This window comes from Talpa europaea, assembly GCF_964194135.1.
Source record: "Talpa europaea genome assembly, chromosome: 11".
In the NCBI taxonomy this organism is placed as follows: domain Eukaryota; kingdom Metazoa; phylum Chordata; class Mammalia; order Eulipotyphla; family Talpidae; genus Talpa; species Talpa europaea.
Genome location: NC_140078.1, coordinates 73313344 through 73333531, shown reverse-complemented (window position 1 = coordinate 73333531; position 20188 = coordinate 73313344). Strand labels below are relative to the sequence as shown.

Here is a 20188-nt window from a genome sequence, read left to right as displayed (position 1 = left end):
CAGAATTAGCTCCCTTATAGCTAAGTTTTCTTAAATTTTGTGGGTAGGTAATATACTCATATAGTTTAGGTATCAAAAAGTATAAAAAGATATGCAATTAAAAAATTTCTTTTGTCTGACCCCATCTGCTGCATATCACTCTTCTACCAGTTAATCAGTTGTTAGTTCTTCCAGGCATGTCCTTTATTTTTAGACAGTGGTTCTATACTGTACATATTTTCCTACACCTTGGTTTTTAAAATTTTTTAGATTAATATGACTTGGAAATCTCAGAAGTCCTCTCTCTCATATACACATACAAAATCTTATTCTCACTCTCAGTCTTTTAAAAATAACTACATAGTATTCCTTATGGGGATTATGGGAAAAAAACAAGCATAATCCATGCCTCTTGAAAAGTAGTTTTAGAAAGTGTAGAAAAGACATTTCTATAAAAGACATTTAACTCAGTTTGAGTCAAAACCAGCAAGAAATGTCCCCTTCTGTTAATATATTAGCAAAAACACTGATAACCTGAGATCTTAAAATGTCAGATTTGAGAAATATGTCAGATAGGAAGGACATGAAGAAATATTTGGAACAGTTACAAATCCATCAGTTTCTTTTTGATAACTTGGTAATTGGGGTCAGGGACTAGCTTGAAAGTTGCCTTGCTTAGCAAACTTTTTTTTAAGTAAAAATAGATCAAGTAAACAAGATTGTAAAGGAATGCTTCAAGTATTTGAGAGGACTAAGCGATACTAAGACTCTGTAAATACTTCAGAGCACTGCTTTTCAAACAAGACTTCATGGGTATATTCGTGGAGTTATAGAAATTCTAGAATCATGTAGTTTTTCTGCTTTCATTTTGATAAAATCAGCATAAGCGTCTGCTATGCCACTTGTGCTATAATTACTAAATAATACTAACAAAATGGTTCATATTTGCAATTAATATTGATTTAATGGTTTAATTCCCACAGAGTGTTTCAAACCTGGAATCTATGAACATATGGTCCTTAAGGATTTTTCTTCTTTATGTCTCAAATTTGGGAAACACTTTTATAAAATATGTCTCAAGTCTGAGAAACAGTATGTTTTAGAGGAATTGTGTGTGTTACAAATGTTTTATTAAATAGCAACCAGTTTCATCTATTTCTTAATAGATTCTTAATACTTCTAAGCCTGTATAAATGAGTGAGCTTTTAGTAGCTTTCTCATTTTGTACTGTGCTTGTTTGATATTTATTTTTGTAGGTACTTTTCCACTGATTTGAACTGACTTAATTTTCAATAATTCACTGAATTAGTGAATTTCTGATGTATTTCTTAGTAAGAAATAAAGTTAATTTTTTTTTTCTCAGGAATTGATTCTGAAGGCCATGCAGCTAACTTTGTGGAAACAGAACAAATTGTGCACTACAATGGGAGCAGGACTTCATTTGTACAGGCAAGTTAGTATGTTGGCTGGACACACTGCCAGTTGTCCTTTTCTGCTTGGATCATAATTTTCTGTCATATGGTTGAAATTTTCCTCCCTCCCCATCCTTTAAAAAGTAATTTCTTTGTCTGCACTATGGAAAAATTACACTCAAAACAAGGATATTCCATTAACCTTGCTCTTACCTGCTACCATTTCCCGCCTTTGAATTAAATCCATAAAAGGGAAGTAGGGTAGGACACACACGGATTATGGAAATGGATCGTCTATCTAGCTCTTAACTCTCTAGTCTTTTTCAGGGCAGTGATGACAGGGCAAGCAGCTGGCTTATGACTGACTGTTCCTGTCTTGCACTTACTGTGAAATGACACCCCTCTTTGTTGCCTCCTTACGGAGTTGTGGATCACTTGATGCTGCAGAGCATTAGTGGCTAACTAAATGTATTTACACATTCATAAGCATATTCATTTGAGACTGGACAAAAAGCTTTCTGGTTTTATCATTTTAGAACATAACACATAAAACTTGATTTTTTATTCATAAATTGATTTAATTTAGAATTCAGGTAAAACACAGTCTACCACCCAAGTGCCATGTATATAAAGTCAGGAGAAAAGTCCTTTCCAAATGTATTCCCACAATAGACTTCTTTCATAGTTGGTAGATTGTATTTTTTTCCTTTGCAGTCTTTGGGGGGTGTGTGTGTATGTACAATAGTCACTAAACTGAGAAAAACAAGTCTGAATGTGTGTTGCACATATCTTTCTTTTCTTTTAGACTCGAGGGTCAATACCAGTTTTCTGGTCTCAAAGACCAAACCTCAAGTACAAACCAAGGCCACAGATCAACAAAGTAGCAAATCACGTGGGTATCCTTCATGATTTTTTTCATTGCCTATAAGTGGAAGCTTAATGGCATTATAGTTTGCGTATCTTTATTATCTCTAAATCAGAATTTACCTCTAAATCAGGCCTGTGTTAACCTGGTAAACCTGAAAGCCAATAGGCTGTCTTGCTTGGCATGTTAGAAATATGGAAGAACAAAGTCATTGAATGGCAGAGCAAATTTAGATTTTAGAGATCTCAGTAAAATTTGCATTGTTATAACTATGTTTAGTAGACTGTTTATTCCATTTGAGATTAACTCAGAATTAAAATAGTAGTATTGCAGCTCTCAATGGAATGGCTTATAATTACTCTTTACTATATCGTTATCTGGAAGACATGGTCCTTTTGCTAAGGTCATTCTTTTGAATATAAAGATAGGACATATAAGGAGATATGGTTTAATATTATGTAATATCTGATATGATATTATAATATAATAGCCTTATAATGTAATCTGGTAATGTGCATCTTTTTTCCTCTTTAGATGGATGGTTTCCAGAGGCATTTTGATTCACAAGTAATTATTTATGGAAAACAAGTCATAGTTAATCTGGTATGTTTCTTGGGGAACAAAATAAACTAAACAAAAAACTTTAACATTTTTTACATAAGACAGAATCTACCATTTCAACCATTTTTAAGTGTATAATGCTGTGGCATTAGTATTTCACAATGTTGTGCAGCCAATATATCTGGCCTTTTCCAGTACCTTTCATCGTACCAAACAGAAATTCAGTATCCAGTAAACAATAACTTTCTCTTGTCCGTCTCCTTTGCTATAACTCTATTTTACTTTGTCTATGAATTTGCCTATTTTAGGTACCTAAATGGGATCATATAATATTTGTTCCTTTTGTGTCTTACTTATTTCATTAGCATAATGTTTTTAAGGGTCATACATCTTATAGCATGTATCAGAATTTCATATCTTTTTTTACACTGAATGATATTCCATTGTATGTATGTACCACATTTTGTTTTTCCATAGATAGATGTTGGTTTGTTTCTATATTTTGGCTAATGTGAACATGTTGCTGTGAATGTTGGGGTGCAAGTATCTGTTTCAGTCCTGCTTTCAAGCATATACCTAAATGTGGAATTGCTGGGTCATATGATAACTCTGTGTTTAACTTTTTAAGATACTACCATATTGTTTTCCAGAACAGCTGCATCCTCTTACATTCCCACCAGCAATGCACCAGGGTTCCAATTTCTCTACATGGTTGTCAACACTTGTTATTTTCTGGATTGCATTTGTTTTGTTTTGTTTTGTTTTTTTGCTTTTGGCCATCCTTATGGATATGGAGTAGTGTCTCATGGTTTTGATTTTTGTTTCTCTAATGATTGTTAAGTATCTTTTCATGTGTTCATTGGCCATCTGTATATTTTCTTTGGAGAAATAGCTACCAAATATTTTGCCCAGTTTTTAATCAAGTTTTTCGTTGTCATTGTTGTTCATCTATAGTAGTTCTTTTTATATCCTGGAATTCTTTTTTTTAAAGTTTTTTTTTTTAATTTATTTATTTATACAAGCACTGAGTACAGTCAGAAGTGTAGGAGGATGAGAGAATTCACCAGAGCCAGAGCGGGGAGCAGAGCAGGCAGAAGGCCGGAAGCACACTGCTGAGGGGAGCAGCGGGTGGCAGGAGAGGTCTGCACGCCATGTGGGACCCTCCTCCGGTGGCCGGGGAGCAGCCAGGGATCGAACCGTGCTGCAGAGGCCGTGGGCAGCTTCGCAACCCAGCGCTCAACCGCTGCGCCACCGGGGAGGCCCCTGGAATTAATCCTTTATCAGATATATGCTTTGCAAATATTTTCTCCTAGCCTTTGGATTGTCTTTATACTCTTGATATTGTTCTTTGAGGCACAAAAATTTTTCACTTTGATGAAATCTAGTTTATCTTTTTGTTGCTTGTGTTCATGATGTCACATTTAAGAAATCATTGCCAAATAAAACATCATGAAATATTGCTTTTATGTTTTCTTCTTGGGGTTTTAAAGTTTTAGGTCTGTGATCCATTTTGAGTTACTTTTTGCATATAGTGTAAGAAATGGATTCAACTTTATTCTTCATATGTGGATATCCGGTTTCACCATTGACAATTATTGGAAAGACTGTCCCTTTCCCATAGAATGATCTCGACATTCTTGTCAAAAATCGGTTGAACAGGGCCTCCCCGGTGGCGCAGTGGTTGAGGGCTGGGTTGCGAAGCTGCCCACAGCCTCTGCAGCACCAGTTCAATCCCCGGCTGCTCCCCGGCCACTGGAGGAGGGTCCCGCATGGCGCGCAGACCTCTCCTGCCACCCGCTGCTCCCTCAGCAGTGTGCTTCCAGCCTTCTGCCTGCTCTGCTCCCTCCTCTGGCTCTGGTGAATTCTCTCACCCTCCCGCGCTTCTGACTGTACCCAGTGCTTGTATAAATAAATAAATAAATAAATAAATAAATAAATAAATAAATAAATAAATAAATAAATCTTTAAAAAAAAAATCAGTTGAACATACCAGCCCCATTTATTATGGTGGTCCCAGGTGTAGTAGTGGTGTGTAGTAGGTTGGTTATACCATTTAGGTTTCTGTTTCATTGTTGGAGCTGTCGTAATCCACTTGAGATTTTTTTTATAGTACATTTACAAGACTGTTTCTTTTTTTTTTTAATTTAAATTTTATTTTTTTTATATTCCCCATACAATTACAACCCCCTTATTTTGACCCCAAGCCCTCCTTTCCCCGCCCCCCACCCCCCACAGGGTGTCTCTTTCCTGGTCCCTTATTTAAGTTTTCTAGAGTCCTGCTATGAGTGAGACCATCCAGTATTTTTTTTTTCTTTCTGGCTTATTTCGCTGAGCATGATCCCTTCCAGCTCCATCCATGTTGCTGCAAATTGCATGTGTTTATCTTTTTTGAATGCTGAGTAATATCCCATGGTGTATATGTACTACATCTTCTTGATCCAGTCATCTGTTTATGGCCAACAGGCATATGAAAAAATGTTCAACATCACTTGTAATCAGGGAAATGCAAATCAAAACTACAATGAGATACCATCTTACACCAGTGAGAATGGCACGTATTAAAAACACTAGCAACAACAAATGTTGGCGAGGATGTGGAGAAAAAGGAACTCTCCTGCACTGCTGGTGGGAGTGCAAACTGGTCCAACCACTATGGAGAGCTGTGTGGCAATTTCTTGACCTACTAAACATAGAGCTTCCATATATGATCCAGCAATTCCACTCCTAGGTATTTACAAGACTGTTCTTGTTGTGGATTCTCACTGAAGTCTCTGTTTTAGATCATGTTCAACTAATGTTTTGGTGGAGATTTCATTGAATACTAAAAATGAAAACACAAAACAAAAACAAACAAAAAGAGCCAACCCATCTTCTAGTCTGTGCAGATAGGTTCTGTGCTGGAGCAGTCCTTCACTTGTTAGCTAGGTTTGTTCTGAGCCCTGGAATCAGCCTGCGGTGAAGGCTGAAGATCTTCTAGGACTTTCCTGAGCATGCACCTTGCCTGGGTATGCATGGCTGCTTTTGAATGTGCTAATTTCCTAAAAAATATCCCCCCAACTTCTGTAGTATTTATTTAGATGGTTTTAGTTTAAAGAAATCTCTTGCCCTAGACATTAGTTGGTTTGTAACCTACTTGAATCTTTTATGAGTGGTGCCTGCCTGTGCTCAGAGTTAGGCTGGACAGAGACAAATGATTCTCTGGACCTTCAGGTCCAGATACAACATACAATAATTTGTAAATAAGGTCTGACCATTCCCCCAGGTTGCAGAAGGGGACTGAGAACCACATTGCCTCTGTGCTCAAGATTAAGACCATCAGTGCACTGCAGACGGGATGGGGTAAAGGGCAAACGAAAATGCCAAGAAACGGTCCTACAATTTTGACAAATTTTTTTTTCTTGATTAGGCATTTGCTTAGTTGATGTAAATCTTTTAATGTTTTCCAGAGTTCCTACAAAGTTGGTTCAAACAACTTCTGGAATTTTCTTAAATGTTTTTGTGAGAAAACAAGAATTTGGTGCTTCCTACTCTGCCATTTTAGTGATGTCACTCTCCTTTTAAATAAGCTTAGAAGAAAACTGTTGGTTTTAATTTTTTGCAGGTTAACCAAAAGGGCTCAGAGAAGCCACTTGAGCAGGCATTTGCAACAATGGTGTCTTCCTTGGCAAGTGGAATGATCAGGTACCTTATAGAAATCTGCTGCAGGTCTTCAGAGTAGATGTGTGTTTGCATTTGGGCATGAGTACATAGATCTCACTAGATACAGTCAGGTTGATTTTTTTATTTTTCAACAGTAGATCAAACCATGATTTTGTAGACTTGAAGCTTTTTCCGGCATAATATATATACAGAATAACCTCTTAATCTTTTAATTTTAATTTTGTAAAAGTTTAGTCTCCGATTAAAATTCTCTCATCAGGCTTTGTTTTGCTATGGTCATTGGGTCACAGCTTTCAGTTTCTCATAATTGGTTTGGGTTCTGTGGTCTCGAAATATCATGTAAACTAGAGCAGCTTGCTCTTGTATGGTGACCTTATCTGGAATAGCAGCTTTGATCTCCCTTAAGTTACGAGGCAACTGTTGCAAACTCTTTGTAGCTTTGTCAAAAGAGAGGGGATCCTAAAACATCAAGAGTTGCCATATAGGATGAAGCAAGATAATGAGTCAGCCTATTTGGAATTTTCTGCAGCAAGAAATTGGAACAGAAGGTGGGGGTGTACCATGGTCAGAAGTGGTCACAGGCATTGGAGGGAAACTGCTTAAAAATGATACTGGGGGGCCTCCCCTGGTGGCACAGGTGGTTGAGTGCAGAGCTGTGAAGCTGTCCACAGCCTCTGCAGCGCGGGTTTGATCCTGGCCGGCTGGGAAGATACCCACATGGCGCAGCAGACCTCTCCTGTCTTGCCCACTGCTCCCCTCAGCAGTATATTTCAGTCAGTCTGCCTGTTCTGCTCCCTGCTTTGTCTTTGGTGAATCCTCTCACCCTCCCACACATCTGGCCTGTACCCCGGTTCTTGTATGCATGAATAAATAAATCTTTTTTAAAAAATAGTACTGGGTAATTTGGGAGAATTTTTTTTAACTTGTGGAAAATTTTAAAGACACACGAAGTTGAATAGTGAGCCTTTGAGGAAAAATTTAAGTCTTCTCGTCAAACTCAAAAGCTCTAGTAATTTTATAACACCCTCTCTTTATGCACACTTCTGCCTTCTCACAGTGTAGCCTGCCCTGACACACTTTGGAGGACTTAGAGAAGGGATTCTTAACCAGGAGGACTCAGAATCCTTAGAGGAACTTACTCAGAATATACCTCAGACCTGAAAAATCAGGCTCTGGGTTTGAAATCTAGCATGTCTAAACTGAAAAAACTTGTTTGCTGGCTCTTGTGTATAACTCTGGTTAACACCCTGCCCTAGAGGGTTTCCATAGGGATGCTGGCCTCCAGAGTTTTCTTTGAGTTTGTAGCAGAAACAAACTTATTTTGAGAACTAAGGCATAAATCAGTTATGCCCTTCTGTGCCAGAGAACTTGGAGAGCATCTGCTGCTAAAGAGACACTACCAAAGCTATTGTTATTTTCCTAAAACACTAAAGACTACCAGAGGAGCCATGTTAAAAAGCATATTTTATTTTTAAAAAAACAATAAATACATATTTTGGCAGGGTGTGTTGGGGAAAGTCTGAAATTAGTTGATAAACTTACTGTCATCTTGCAAATATTTTTAGGCTCTTTCACTTTTTAGTTTTTTAAGCATGGTACTTTGAATGAATAAAATAAAGTTGATGGATTGGTGAGTGACCAGAAAAAGAAAAATCACGTGGTTGCGCTTGGAGGACTGGTGGGACACATTCGCAATAGAAAGTTATTCTTTTGGTTGAAATTAGAGTAAGATGTCTAAGATTATGTGTCTGTAAGGGTTCTTTCCCCCTAAGACTTTGAAAGATGTATAACTGTTTATTGGCTCAGAAGTAAAATAATATATTCAAAACATTTATTGTCAAAATATCACTTTGTAACTCATTTTTAGAAGACGGATGATTTTAGAAGAATATAAGCTTCAGAAACCAGATGCATTTAGGTGCTAATGAACTCCTTTCACACAAGTCTACAGTGATTCTGGTCAGAATACTCCCAAAGTAACTGTAACAATATCACTTTAATTGGAGCTGCCTTTGGAAATGCTTCCCCCTGCCCTGCTTAGCCTAGCCTCTCTGTTGGTTAGCTTCTGCTTTTATACTGATTTCCAAAGATACTATTCTCACTTGAGATAACCATTGAGGTGGCAGGAATCCCTCTCTTGATCTGAGGAGCAGTGGTCTCTGTTAATTCCTCTTCGGCCTGTTGGAGGCAAAGGAATAACAAGAGAGCAGACGCTTTATCTGAATTTTGCTCAGTAGAAAAGAGTATAATGTCCTACCAGTCATCCTACTCTATGGCTTCTCTTGATTCCTGAGTAGAAGTTTAGGCATATATAAGGATCTCCATATATCCGTGGTTCCCCTCTCAAGGGCAACTTTTTTCAATTCATGGTAGGACATCTTCACTGTTAGATGTGTTCTAACTTTGAGAATTGTGCTTCTTAAATATTAGGTAGCAGGATTTTAAAATGTGCATTTTTTTGTTAGAATGGACAGTGACTAACCAGAATGGGGTCCATCCTATCTCTGTTCTCTCAGCCCGTGGTACACACACAACAGGCATTTAATCTTACCCACCTTAGGCTGAGTCAGTCTTGACCATTTTGAACTATTGTTGTAAACTACAAATCCAGGACTTGATTTATATTTAAAATATGAAAAGTGTATATGGAAGTAGAGACTATATATAAGGTCTTCCATTGGACAGACCATTTTTCTGTACCCTAGTTTAACTGCTCTAGCATTTTTCTAGACTTTTTTACTGCTAGGGCCTCTGGAGGAACATGTGAAGATAGAATGTGTGTGTGTGTATCTGTGTCTAATGGTGAACCCAGAGTGAAGGAGGTTCTGCTGTCCCAAAAATATGTATGTTTTCATATAGAGAGGAATATCAGATTGTGAAGTATTATTAATAGAAGGAAAATTAATAATCTTCAATCACTTTCTGAGTATCTTTTCTTTTGATAGATATATTGCCTTTGACTTTCATAAGGAATGTAAAAATATGAGATGGGATCGACTAAGTATTTTATTGGATCAGGTCGCAGAAATGCAAGATGAATTAAGGTAAGCCACATTATTACAAATACAGTTTACTGGGTTGACAGTACTTGTCTATTGTCATTAGTTTTTTTAATTGAAAAGATGAGACTTGATGATTTAAAAATATTTTAAAATTCTTAAAAATGCCCCAAGGCTAGGTAATTTCACATTTTTATAAATAATCTTCTACACAATTACAAATTTTATATAGTTGAAGTTAGTTTACCACCTGTTTATTTTCAGTAGATTTTGTTAAATTTCGTCATGGATATTTTGTCATTAACCTACCTAGTCTTTGTAATGATAGTGCTTCATGGCTTTTCTGTTTTCTGTTATAAATAGTTTCAGTTAAACACTCTCATTCTCATGGAATATCAGGAGTTTTTCTTTTTCTAGTTTATGAGAGGTTGTGCTGCAATGAATCACTCTAGGGGTGTGTGTGTGTATATATATATATATTTTTTTTAACTCACATTAGATTATTTGCTAAAATAAATTCTTGAAAATAGTATTAATAGATAAGAGGGTCTAAATGTCTTTATTTGATACTTTGTGTGTTCACCATGTTACTTATTTGGTCCACAGGTTTACTGTACTGTATGCATATGTCAACCTATTTTTAAGGCAGAAGAAAGAATCTAAACCATTCTCATTTTGTTCTGCCTCTGTGTAGTTCTAACCCTGGCAACTCAAATATGCTTTTTAATTTTAGTTACACAATAACAAAGTTAAACCTCTCTTGTAGTTATTGCTCAGTTTAAAAAATATATATGGTATATATATACTACCTGAATGTGTATATGTGTATACATACATATTAAGTAATTAGCTTTAGTTAGGTAAGTTTTTTTTCCCCCTGTGAAGTTTTGTGAGCATAGCTAGTGTAGAGGCATTGACCTGTCATTATTGGATTAGAGAAAACATTGACTGGGCCTGACATGTAGGTTCCTTAGGTTAAGCCATTCATTGCTGCCACCTGCAAGTATGAGAAAGAAGAGAGCATTGACGACAGTCTGTGTCCATTGCCACTCACTATGTTCCAGTGACTTTTAGATGGCCTTTCTGGACATTGTTATCCAGGAATTTTTGGCAAAGTGGAAAGAAAATGGGCTTTGGACTTTTTCTTACCTCAGTTGAAATCTCTTGGCCTCTTACTAGTCATGTGAGCCAGGGGCAGGGTAGTTATCATCAAACCCTGGTTTCTCCATTTGCAAATTAGAGATAATACCACCTACCTCATAAACTTACTGTATAGTTTAAGAAATAATATTTATAAAATATTTAATATTTATTTTATCAGAACTTTCAATATCTACAGGCACATGTGTACATATACCAACTCTAGCCTCACCAATTTGGCATGAACTTCATGCAGAATTTTAGTCTAAACACATTCCTTCAGGTCCTTGTTTTTTTAAGGTCATGATTTATATTTAACTTTTGGCTAGTCTATTGTGTTTACCCCCTCTTTTGAATTTTGTGGTATAATTGCAATAAATTTAATAAATTTAATTAATGAAATTAATATTATCTAGTATGCATTATATGCTCTGTCCCATACACTCTGTTTATGTACATTATGCATTTCATTCAAATCCTAGAGGTGCGGTTTCACCTTTTTTCTTGTGGGCAAAAACACTTAGGCTCTGAGAACTTAAGTTAATGTAGGTCACAAACTAGTAAATTGCCAGGAGTTAGGGTTAGGATCCAGCTGCTTACTGACAGGATGCATGTGCTTAACCAACCACCACACTGTGTGTTGTCAAAATTTCAAGTTTATAGAATTATCTGAGCACTTTAAAAATAATAACAATAATCGGGGAAACAGATAAACTGGTAACCATGGTTGGCTCCCCTGCAGATATCTGGGTGGTTAAGGAGAGAAAAGGAAACTGGGTTTTAAAATAACACCCTACTATTGTACCTTCTATTTTGTACTATTTGCATGTTACCCCATATTTTTAAAAAGATTAAAAAAAAATTTTAATGCACATTATCCAATTCTTGCTTCAGAGATTCTTACTCAGTTTATATCAAAACTAAGCATCTTCATTTTAAATAAACAGCTCAGAGCATCCTGATCTAGGAACCACACTTTAGGAAATCCTGATACATGGGATTAGGTGGGACAATCATGTCAAAGGAAACCCTCTTCTGGTCTTAGGGAGATGTGGTTGCTGCCATGGCAACCTTCACAATACTCCCAGCTCTACTTTCTCACATCTCTTGGTGAGATGGCCTCTGAAACTGCAATCATTTTTTAAATGCCTCAGCTGTCCAAACTGCTATAAAAATCAAGTGTACCTGGACTATCCACTCCTCTCTGACCTTTCAATTTCTCAGTGACTTAAGATCTGTGTTACAAGAGGTATGTCCTTAACAGATTTGACTGACTTTGGTATGAGAGTGTTTATACAAATATGTTTTAGTTATTTTCTAGTGGACTCTACCGGCAAGGTGGTGACGAATCAGGAAGGCGTGTTCCGCAGCAATTGTATGGATTGTCTGGACAGGACCAATGTGATCCAGAGTATGTTAGCTCGTCGATCACTTCAGGCTCAGCTTCAGGTGCAAATCCCTTTTTTTCTTTTAATTAATAGCAAAAAATTTAAACTTACCTTTAAATACCAGTATCAAAAACATTCACAGTCCCTTCACCCTGTTGAATATACCTCAGAGTATAATTTTCAGTGGAAACAGTCTTTTCTATTAGAAATGGTTGTTCCAAGGCCGACTGACAAGAACCTACTTAATTAACAAGGTGCTGTAATCTATCTCACAATTTTGTGTGCTACATACAGCATTATCAGCCCTGCCCAACTGTCATTCTTTGGCCAGGAACCTCTCTAGCACCACTGCCAGCTGGTGTGGGCACGCCAGTTGTGCCTTTCCCCATCCAGTGAGGGCAGAGCTTTTCCCAGTAGAAGGTCATTCCGGGTGGCTCTTATGACGTGTCTGAGGGTGTGAATACTCCATTCTGAAGTAGAGATAGTGAGGTTGTCTCAGAATTGTGTTGTCTGAGGTAAGCAATGAAGATGGTGGTTCTGAGAGGATTGAAGGAGAGTCCGAGATGAAGACCAAGGCAGGAGTTCCTCATCTCTGGTCAGTGAACCCCAAAGCAGAGTAGCTAGGGATATTCAGGAAGCCCAGGAATCCTCTGAAATTACACACAAAGGGCTGTGTGTCTGTAATGTTTGTCTGATTCTCAAAGGATCCCTGGAATAGTCTGGGGGTAAAGAAATTTGGGAATGGGGTTTGTGAAGCAGGTAGAGGAGTAAAGACAGTGGAACTTTGGGGGATGGCAGGGCTTCGAAGAGGAACTTTTCCTTCCCCTTTTACCTTCTCCCTGAGTGTGGTCCTGCCACTGTCCTGTGGTAAAAGGAGCTCAAATGAGAGAGGGGGTAACAGGGCAAACAGCCCTGAGAGAGGATTTGTAGCCTGCCTCAAGTGGGAGAGAGCGATGGTGAGCTGGGGCCCCTCACCAAGGAACACATCTGCCTGCCTGCAACCAAATGCCATGTGATGTGTTTTTGGGGACTGTCTGCTTTTTCTTTCTAAATCTTGTCTGCTGAAATATATTATGCATTAAACATGGGTGTGGCTCTCATTCCAGAGACTAGGAGTTTTGCATGTAGGACAGAAACTTGAAGAGCAGAATGAATTTGAGAAGATTTACAAAAATGGTAGGTATTTACCTTAAAAGTGGCAAAGTTAGTTAATTTGAATAAATTAATATTTTGGATTTAGAACTCTGGTTATCATTTTAATTATTATCAGCTGATTTTTACCTTTATTTTCATAGCCTGGGCTGACAATGCGAATGCTTGTGCCAAACAGTATGCAGGAACCGGTGCCTTGAAGACTGACTTTACCAGGCAAGCCATACTTTTAAACTTAATTCCAGATCAGTAGTTCCTAGTCCTGGTGGAGATTAGAGTCACTTGAGTAACTTTTCACAACAGCCATACGGCCATTAAAACACCAGTGCATGGACTCATTTCTGGTCAGGGTTACTAGATGAGGCCCAGGCTCTGGTGGGTTCACCTCCCTGGATGATGCTGATGCTTAGTGAAGATGCTTGAGAACCGGGCCTCCTCAGTTCTTGAACTTTAATGTGCACCTGAAACTCGGAGCCAGTGTTACAGTCTGGGGCAGGGCCGGAGGGTCTGCACCTCTAGAGAGTACACAGGTGATACTGGCGCTAATTTCAAGGACCCACAGGACAGTGAGAAGTTAGAAAATTTTGAATTTGTTACAAGTACAGTTGAATTTTTTTGATTCTCTTATCTGACAGGCAGAGAAGTTCTTCCATGTCATTGTTGAGCTCTGGTGACTGATTTTCTTTTTGTGGTGTGTCCTCCTGAGGGCTTATTTGGTTATTTGTATTTTTCCTTCTCCCTGCTGTTTGCTTTCTAATTTGTTCTATACGTTGGGATATTGTGCCACTGATGTTGGTGGGCATCTCTTTGGATTGCTCCTTCAGGGGTGTCGAAAACTGTTTACCAGACTGGGACCAGCACTGGTAGCCCAAAACTCCACCAGGGTGTTGATGCTGTGGCTGTGTTGCTGGGCACTGTCTCTTACAGTTCCCTCCCTCGGTATTTACTCAGTTCCAGCAGGGAATCAGTTAGTTGGTGATTCTGTTCTGGTCACTACGTGGCACTTGCCCACCTGTGCTTTTCCCCTGTAGTTCTCTGAGAAATGGAGGGGAGCACCTCTACACAGGGGCTATTGCTCACGCTGGGTGCTGTGTCTGCCACGTGTTCACCTGGTGCTGTGCCTACGGCTGTGTGTATCCCGTACCCTGAATTCTGCACTCTAGTTCTCAATCTCAGGCTCTCAGATCCAAAACAATGGCTGTCACCCTGTGCAGTGCCCACTGTGATGGCGAGTCCCACACCCTGAATCCTGTGCCTACCTCTCAGTTCCAGAATGGGGTCTTGCTCCATGCCTTGTTTCCCTTCTTACCCCCGTCTGCGTGGCCCATTCCCTCAGAGCCGGAGGGTGCTTTTAGAAACCCTGACTTCCAACTATTAGGAAGTTGGTGATTTTGTTCTGGTCACTAGGTGGCACCAGAGATCTTTCCTAATATCCTTCCAGAAATGTGCTTTTTCCCGTGGGTCTCCGGGGAACTGAGTGGGGGTGGTGTGTATGGCTCAACAGCGTGGAGAGCTGTGTCTGTGTCTGCCTCCTGTGCCGCGCGTCATAGGGATCCCAAGCCCCGAATTTCGAGCCCGGATCTCAGTTCCCACGCCCTCAGATCCTGGACACGGGTGGTAGCCCAGTTCAGTTTCTGCAGAAATGGCGCCTTTTGCACCCTGCTCCCGTGCCCGAGCGCCTGGCTTTTGATTGAGGGTCATTCACCTCAGTGACGGTTCCCACGTGTCTCCCCACAAACCTAGGTCTGGGTGCGCAGACCTGGGCTGCCATGATCTGCATATGCTTTTCCAGCGTGTCCGCGCTTTTCCGCACAAGCTTACCAGCCGGCCTTGGGCTATGTGCCGGCCTCTCCACAGAGTACTTATCTTCCTCCAGTGGCACCCGGAGCCATTCGCTCACCTCTGTGGTGATTCCCGCACGGTTCTCCACAGTTCCTGTTCGCGGGGTGTGGTGCCTGCAATGGTTCCTTTCCACTCACAGTCCTGCTTGATCTGTAGTTTGTTCTCATTGTTGTTGTAGTTGTTTTTCTTTCTGTTGGTCGGAGAGTGCCGGCTTTGTGAGTGGGGGAGGTAGCAGGGTTCTGCGCTTTCCTCTCCTTTAGTCCTCTTTTCTGGCAACTTTCCTCTTCAGGCAGTTTGCCAGAGTCCCCCGTTTATCATCCGTGTCATGGTTTTCGCAGGGACCTGCCGCTTTTCCTCCTTATTAACTTTTTTTTATGGGCTTACTCACACCGTTTCCCTACCACCATGTTGATTCGAATTCGCAACTGAGTTTTTTTGCTATACAGATTCCCTGAGAACAAAATAAGATAGATTTCTAGTCTCTCTGCTGTTTCATACCATTCAACCTGAGCCATGTGTTTCTCATTTCTTGCCTTTGCAACTTTCCTCCTTATGCCTACTTTGGCAGTATTTTAGAAAGAGAATATGTATTTCTTGGGTCTTCTTTTGTGAGGGGTTTCTTTTATAATTTCAGGGATGATTTTTAAAATCTTTGTAACATGCTTATAGGCCATAAAACAATGTGAGAACTTAATATGCAAGTCTGTAAATCAAGACTTAATCTCTTTTAACCAGAACTGGGAAGAGAACTCAGTTGGGACTTATAATGGATGGCCTGAATTCACTAATCCGGTATTACAAGAACAACTTTTCTGATGGATTTCGACAAGTAAGTTTGTATTTGGTTCTTAGGTGACTGTATCTGTGTTGTTCCTCAGTAATATAATCACATGTAATTTGGATCTTTATTAATTTCCTTCTTTCTGTTCTAGGATTCCATAGACTTATTTCTTGGGAACTATTCAGTGGACGAATTAGAATTCCATAGTCCTTTAAGCGTTCCAAGGGATTGGAAATTCCTGGCTGTAAGAAATCTTTGTGTTTTTCCAGTTATAAAAAGTACTGTTTCTGAAGGTTAGATGGTACCAAACTCCCCATGATTTCCAACATTATGTGTTGTTCTAAATGATATATAAATACTTAAGTTTCTCTAAGGAGATAATCAAGAAGAGGTAAAATAACTTTGAAGTGTTTGTTTTCTTTCACACTTCACCCTTTCCTATATCATTTCTATGTGGGAACACATAAGCAAAGTGACGTGGAGCATTTCTCATTCCATGACGACTCAACTTTCCTTGTATTCAGGGATTGCTGAAGGCAAACTTACAATATGGAAGGCCAAGTGTGTGGGTGACACGTCTCTCTTTTCAGTGCACCTCTTCACCTGACTTTGCAGGTGTCTCTGGGTCTCATTCCAGTGAGTGGAAGATACAAAGGCAACCTAGTATAGTATCCCAGGTTCTCCTCTGGCTGATCTCCTTCCACTTGGTACTCTGTGGTTTGGAGCATGGCCATGCTTCCTCAGATCTCGTAACTTAACCACTCTGAAGATTTGGGCAACTCTGAGACGGAACCCCTAAATAACCATGTTTTGTTGAAAAAAGATAGTTTGTACATTAGATTACAGAAGTTTTATTCTTTCTCAAGCTAAGCATACACAACTAATTTTGTAACTGTTGATTAGCATTCTAAATGATGGTTTCTCTTTCCGTTTTTTTTTTCCAGTTGCCTATTATCATGGTTGTTGCCTTTTCAATGTGCATTATCTGTTTGCTTATGGCTGGTAAGTCTGTTATATTTCGCAATCTTACAGAGTTGAACTTTGTTTTACAATGTCTTGAGTTTTGGTGTCTTCTTAGCACTTGATGTTTCCCCTGTAAATCTAATGAGTCAAGTGAGCAGAATGGGACTAATCCTTTGATGTGACATGAGGGGGATATATCTAGGAGCTTGATAAATGCTTTTTTTTCTCTTAAGATAATGTTCAGTTAAAAAGATCTAAAAATGTCTTTAAAAATAATCACACACACATGTAAAGATTTAAACATTAAAATGTTAAGAGTTAATTTATTTCTGGAAGGCAAGATGATAAATGTTTTCTTCTTTTTTGCCTAGGACTATTTTCTGTAATTATTATGTATTATGTTGGCAGTAAGAAAAAAATTTTAAACCTTAAGAGAAAAAAAGCATTTATCAAACTCCTGGGTGTATCATCTCCTCCTGTCACATCTTAGGATTAATCCCGTTCTGCTCACTTGACTTGTCATTCTCATTTTATCTGCAACTTTTGAGGACAGAGGCTTTGTCTTATCTCCTGTGTCTGGAAGACAATAAGCCCTGAATAAATGTTCTCTATATAAAGGACTTTCATCCAGGCTCCCCACCGCTAATTCTGGCTTTTGGCAGGGGAGACTCGTGCCTGTCCGTTGTGTGCAGCTTCAGTGTGCGGCCTGGAAACAATGAAGATGTAGGGGAAGGAGCATCCTATCATTACTCTAGAACAGGGGTTAACCAACATTTTCTATAAAGAGCTAGATGAATTTTTTTTAACTTCCTTTTTTTTTCCCTAAAAAGATTTAATAACACAAGAGTTAAGGGAGGTCTCCAGGATACACACTTGCCTATGGTCTCTGCAAGTGAAAGGAGTACCCCCAACCCCAGCCCTTGCATGCCTGAAGTCCAGGTGTGTGGAAAGGTTGGAGAAAGTGACCAATTTCTAGTCCCATGAAAAGACACATGACACCGATCCCCTTGAGGGTGGAATCAGTCTGGGGTTGTGTGCTGGTGGTCAGCGTGGTTGGCGCGCAAGTGGACATCACTGCAGAAGCGGATAATTAGGTGTATCTTTCCTGCAGAGGCCCCTTTCAGATAAATATTTTAGACTTTACACTGTATACACAGTCTCTATTGCATATTGTGTGGCAGTTTTATTTTACAACCCTTAAAAAATGTAAAAACCATTTTTAGCTCAGTGTAAAGCCAGGCTGAGGGCTCTTGAGCACAGGGACCACTGTTAGATGTGTGGTCCTGTGTCAGGTTTGGGGCAGGAGGCAGAGGACAGGGCCAGTGAGCGTGTGCTGCTCAGGTTGCGCAGAAGCCCATGCTGGCCTCTTTCACTCACTAGAGCATCTGACTCAACACCGTGTACTGTTTTCTGGGAGCCATTCCACTGTTGAATTAGTTTTATTATTTAGATCTGTTCTGATTTTTTTTTTTTTTCTTCTTGACTATATACTCACATATCCCTGTGGAACCTCTGGAGGACCAGGGAAATCAGGACCAAAAGCTCAGCCAGTACAAATTGGACAATTAGTGTTCCAGGCTGTGTCTATGAGGAACTGCCTTTCTTTTTCCAAGAAGCTCTGAGCTAATTTTCAGAGCTCTGAAAATTAACAACTAGCAAATTCAAATGTGTTTATGAGTTAAAAGAGAATAGATGTTATAGGTGGTAATGTCTTACGTTAGTTAATTGCAAAATAATGAACTTTGTAGTGTTTAGATGTGATAATTTCTGATTCCCAGTTCCTACTTTGGTTTTTAAGAGAACAGGAAATCAATGAGCACATACCTGACCACTTATTAGAAAAGTTTCAGTCCGACTCTCTGTTCTGAGCTGCACGCTCACTGGCTGTTGGCCACTGCATGCATTTCCCCATCTCCATCTGCAGATGCGGCCAGTACCGTTGCAGGAAAGAAATGTCACTATGTCCAAGTATTCAAGATGTCCCACTGCTATCCTTCATGAACACCAGACTTTGAAAAAAATACGTATCAAGCGATTTGTGTTAAATATCTTATTAAAATATATTATTGGATTTAAGCATATTTATTTTGTAAAGTATATTTTATGTGTAGGTACAGGATTGTGAACTGAACAGTAATAGTTTCTTGTAACACAAAAGTAAAAGTATATAATCTTAAAGTAGTAGCTATTATTTGTTTGATAAAATATGAAATAATTTTGTTAAGTGATTCTCAAATGTGGCCGTTGGACCAGTAGTATCAGGATTCTCTAAGAACTTGTTAGAAATGCTGGGTCTGGGGACCCATACAGGTCTGCTGAATCAAAAATTCTGGGGTGGGGCCCAGCAGTTCATGCTCTGTTAAGCTTTGCAGAGGATTCTGATGCTAGCCAGAGTTTGAGGACCCCTAATAAACTTTAATGTTACCAAGATGTGCTAAGCAGCTAAAAGCTGGATCTGTTAACAACAAAATGGCTTTTGTAACTTTTGTCAACTCTCTTTTTTTTTTTTATATCACCAGGTGATACTTGGACAGAAACACTGGCCTATGTTCTCTTCTGGGGAGTTGCAAGCATTGGAACATTTTTCATTATTCTTTACAATGGCAAAGATTTTGTTGATGCTCCTAGGTTGGTCCAGAAGGAAAAGATAGACTGAATGTGTGTCTGTGGAAAGCGGCTTGGCTTGGAAGAGTCCATTGTGCAGAACTGGAGTCTTTACTGAACTGCTTTCCACATCAGCCTGATAAACGCCTTTATCCACAAGCACATCTTGTGCTCTGTGTGGGGGTGATGCATTAGAAATTGATCTGATGTTACTGCCTTGATGATCACTTCACTATTGGGATGGTTATTTATAATTTGAAGCTCTTCTGTAATTAAAATGTAACCTGAATTCAGCTACAGAATGGAAGCAATCTGTTCATTGTCATTTTAATCATTGTTGCAGAATAAGTAATATATTTAAAAATTTAGCTCTTCTCATTATTTAAAACAGTAAAATTATTTTTTTAGCTCAGTTTCATTATATTGTCATTGTAGACGTGGTCGCTGTTAGCAAGCATAATTTTCCTTACATCTTTGGACTTTCCTTCAAATTGTAATAATAAGCTAATGCTACTATGTTTATAAAATGTAAGTCTTTTACATACATCAAGTAGTTTGATTAAATAGTCTGAGTTCACGTAGGAAAGAGGAGATGAAGAGATGGGGTACGGTGTTCTCTTGAAGCTTCAGTGGGTCGCTTCATGAGTTCATTCAACTTGAACTGTTGCAGTTGGACCAGCAGTTTAAGTATGATGAAAAAACTTAGCTATTCTTAGTCTTTTTTTAAAGGTCTCAATGAAATCAAAGAATGTAAAGCCTCTCTCTTAAATTGCTAACGGTCCAAAGCTTCCGGTCTTTTAAGGATCGCTCCAGTGTGGAAAATATCCTTGGCTGGTCAGCTG

General features: G+C 39.0%; 1 protein-coding gene across 2 annotated transcripts in view; it reads left to right on the top strand.

Annotated features, from left to right (window-relative positions):
* Positions 1-19398, top strand: part of SACM1L (SAC1 like phosphatidylinositide phosphatase) — a gene marked incomplete at both ends in the record, with an annotated part of 39172 nt that extends 19774 nt beyond the window's left edge. For both annotated transcript variants that reach the window (XM_084248388.1, XM_084248389.1), the window contains 12 exons: positions 1343-1428; positions 2197-2283; positions 2791-2859; positions 6419-6498; positions 9423-9521; positions 11927-12065; positions 13111-13180; positions 13300-13372; positions 15734-15827; positions 15931-16023; positions 16724-16781; positions 19262-19398. In XM_084248388.1, coding sequence (XP_084104514.1) covers positions 1343-1428; positions 2197-2283; positions 2791-2859; positions 6419-6498; positions 9423-9521; positions 11927-12065; positions 13111-13180; positions 13300-13372; positions 15734-15827; positions 15931-16023; positions 16724-16781; positions 19262-19398 — 1085 coding nt within the window. The remainder of the gene's footprint in view (positions 1-1342; positions 1429-2196; positions 2284-2790; positions 2860-6418; positions 6499-9422; positions 9522-11926; positions 12066-13110; positions 13181-13299; positions 13373-15733; positions 15828-15930; positions 16024-16723; positions 16782-19261) is intronic.
* Positions 19399-20188: the final 790 nt, after the last annotated feature.